Consider the following 2,831-nt stretch of genomic DNA (forward strand, 5'->3'; position numbering starts at 1 on the left):
GTTTGTCTGGTGTTTTCAAATGAGTAGCTACAAAAAACAAGAATCAGATTAAAATGCCATCATTAGAATGAAAATGAGTGAATTCAACTTCTGTGATAAGGTCTTTGTTTAAAAGTTTTTTTTCTTTACCACTTTTCCATCAAATTCAGTCTGATATAAACATAGTTGCAACTATTTGACAAACTGTGCAGCAGTGCTGAGCTTTCCGAATCTTCCCTAGTATGCAAGTTAGACTCATGAGGCTGTGGTGGATATGAACTTAGCATGGTTCTCAAATATTATAAAAAACAGGAATCGGAAGTAACACGTTCGTATTTTCTCTAGTTAATGATCTGAAATTTTGGCCAGAATATTGGTTAATTAGTGACTTTGCAGCTGAGGTTCTTTCTGTCTCAAAAATGAAAGTACAGTGTGTAAAATTCTCTACTACAGAAATGTATTTTTTGTATAACTAAATGAATTTTACTGTTTGGACTTTTTTGAAATAATGTTATTTAGGTTTATCATAGTAATTTATTTAGAAACTATGACAGGAACAAGAAAGTGAAAGGAGGCATGTTGGTCATTTAGATGGAGTTTATCACATGCCTCAAATTTGTTTCAAGTTCTGGTTTTAAGTGGCTGAATAAATTTACATGTATTCTTAGAGTAAGCTTATTGAAATACTTGAACCTCTTTATTAAAAGTGTAACAGATGTTAGTTTTCAGGATCTGACTTAGCTGACTCTCCACCGTTGGTGGTTAGGTATGAATATACTTCCTAGTATAACAATTAGTTGAATAGTTACAAAGTTTACTGCTAAGGTAGACAAAGCCAAACTAATAGCGAAGTAAAATAGTTTTGCCCAATTCCTTGAAGAGAGAGAGGTTTAGATGGTAAAGGAGGCCCTGGGACTCATTTTGTTTTATTCCCCATGCTAGCAAAGAACAGCTGTGGTGTCAGTCTGTACCTAATAAAATGAACCCAGTTTCAGGTTTTTTAAATATTACCTTAGTTTTTAATTCTATAATTATGGATAATCGCCATACTTATAGATAAGGTAAAATAAAACATAAATGGAAAGGAGTTACGTAAAAATGCAAGGCATAGACTGTGACTAGATTCCAAATATGAGAAACAGACTAGATTATACACTGCTTTGACTCTGCCAGCTTTCAAGGCTGTGATTCATACAAGATAAAGATCAATAACTTTTCTGAACACTTTTGTTATCTGTGATGAAGGGATTGTGGTAGCCCAAAGGTCCTCAAATTCATGCATGCTCTGTTTGCCGTAGTTCTTCCTTATACACAGTACTGATACAGATTTTATACATAAAAGCTGCCATGACTTTATTCAAAGCTATACTTATTTATTTTGTGACAATTTAAGAGCAGCTCTTCTTTTTTTTAATAATCTCTTGACCTTAATTACTTAAACATATAAAACCAAATCTAAAAATTAAAGAAATTTAGTTACTCCCATATGTATTTAGGTAAACTAGGTAAATATTTTTCTCTATTCTACTTCATGCTGTTGATTATTTCTTTTAAGTGAGCAAGGTAAACTATTAAATATCTTTTTTATACTTGATTTTAGGCTTGTTTTTCTTTCAGCAAATAATAATAAGAGGTTACATGATTGAGCACGTGTTAAGGGGCAGTCAGTGTACTTAGTCTTTACATGTATCAACAGCAACTATAGGGAAAGGTTCTATTATGCCCATTTACATTTGAGAAAATTGAGGCAGAGGCTATAATCTGCTAGAGATCACTTAACTAGAAGTACTAGAGCTAGAATTTGGCGCCATACCTCGTGCTGTTATCTATGAAACTATTTCATTTCTCTTTTGAGACTAATGTTTTACTGTTTCTTGACCTCAGTGAAAACTATTAAGTGAAAATAAAAATAAAAGAAATTGCTTACTGTCTGCTTTAATATAATTTAAATGTTTAGTTTTTGCATGTAACATAGAGAAGAACATAGAGAAGAAAAATAAATACTGAAAGATTTAAGTGCAGAATATCAGATGAGGTAAACTTCAGTGAACAAAGCTCAAATTTTTAATTTTTTCAATTCGTATAATAGTGTCAATGCCTTAGAAATCTTATAGGTTAGTCAGTGGAAATAACAGATCTTAGATTTTTCAAAATTCCTTACATAAATATTTGATTATTGTGCAAAGTTAGCTCCTAACTACTTGCCTAATTAAAAATAAGTGTGTGATATGTATGTGATGAAGAATATGTGGCGTTAACAGTTGTAGTATCTGGATAGTGAATGTATGGATGTTCATAGTGTAATTCTTTCACCTTTTTTTGTATATTTGAAAATTTTTTTATATTTGAAAATTTTAACAATAAAAAATTGGAGGAGGAAAGTGGGCACTACATTTCGATCACTTCAATTATTCTTACTTTGTTTTAGCTTTAATTTTGTTCTAAACTAGCAGTTTAACTTTATTGAGTTTGTTACAGATGCCAGAGTGGTACTGTTCGAACAAACTGCTTGGATTGTCTTGATAGAACAAATAGTGTGCAAGCATTTCTTGGCTTAGAGGTAAAAAATAAATTAAAATGCATATGCCTTGTATCATATGCCCCTTTGAGTGCTTTTGAAATACTTATGTTTCTCATTAGTTACTTTTCAGAAAATATAAATTAAGTTATACTTCATTAAAAGTATTCTTTAGTCTTTTTGGTGTTTTCTTTGCCAAATTCCCTTTTGATTTAAATGTTTCCTTTACCTGCCCTTCATACTCTCTTTAGGTAGCTGTCCATCTACTTTCTTCTGTTTTTCTGTAACTCTCCCTTTTTAAAACTACTGTTTATTTACTACTATTACAACAATT

At 31.2% G+C, this 2,831-nt stretch overlaps 1 protein-coding gene across 1 annotated transcript in view; it reads left to right on the plus strand.

Moving 5' to 3' along the window:
* The window catches only part of SYNJ1 (synaptojanin 1), a 99,584-nt gene that overhangs the window by 36,661 nt on the left and 60,092 nt on the right, over positions 1-2,831 (plus strand). Inside the window, exon 9 of the mRNA XM_012657335.1 lies at positions 2,458-2,539. Within this exon, the coding sequence (XP_012512789.1) occupies positions 2,458-2,539 (82 nt within the window). The remainder of the gene's footprint in view (positions 1-2,457; positions 2,540-2,831) is intronic.

This window comes from Propithecus coquereli, unplaced genomic scaffold (genome assembly GCF_000956105.1).
Source record: "Propithecus coquereli isolate 6110/MARCELLA unplaced genomic scaffold, Pcoq_1.0 Scaffold54, whole genome shotgun sequence".
Lineage (NCBI taxonomy): Eukaryota > Metazoa > Chordata > Mammalia > Primates > Indriidae > Propithecus > Propithecus coquereli.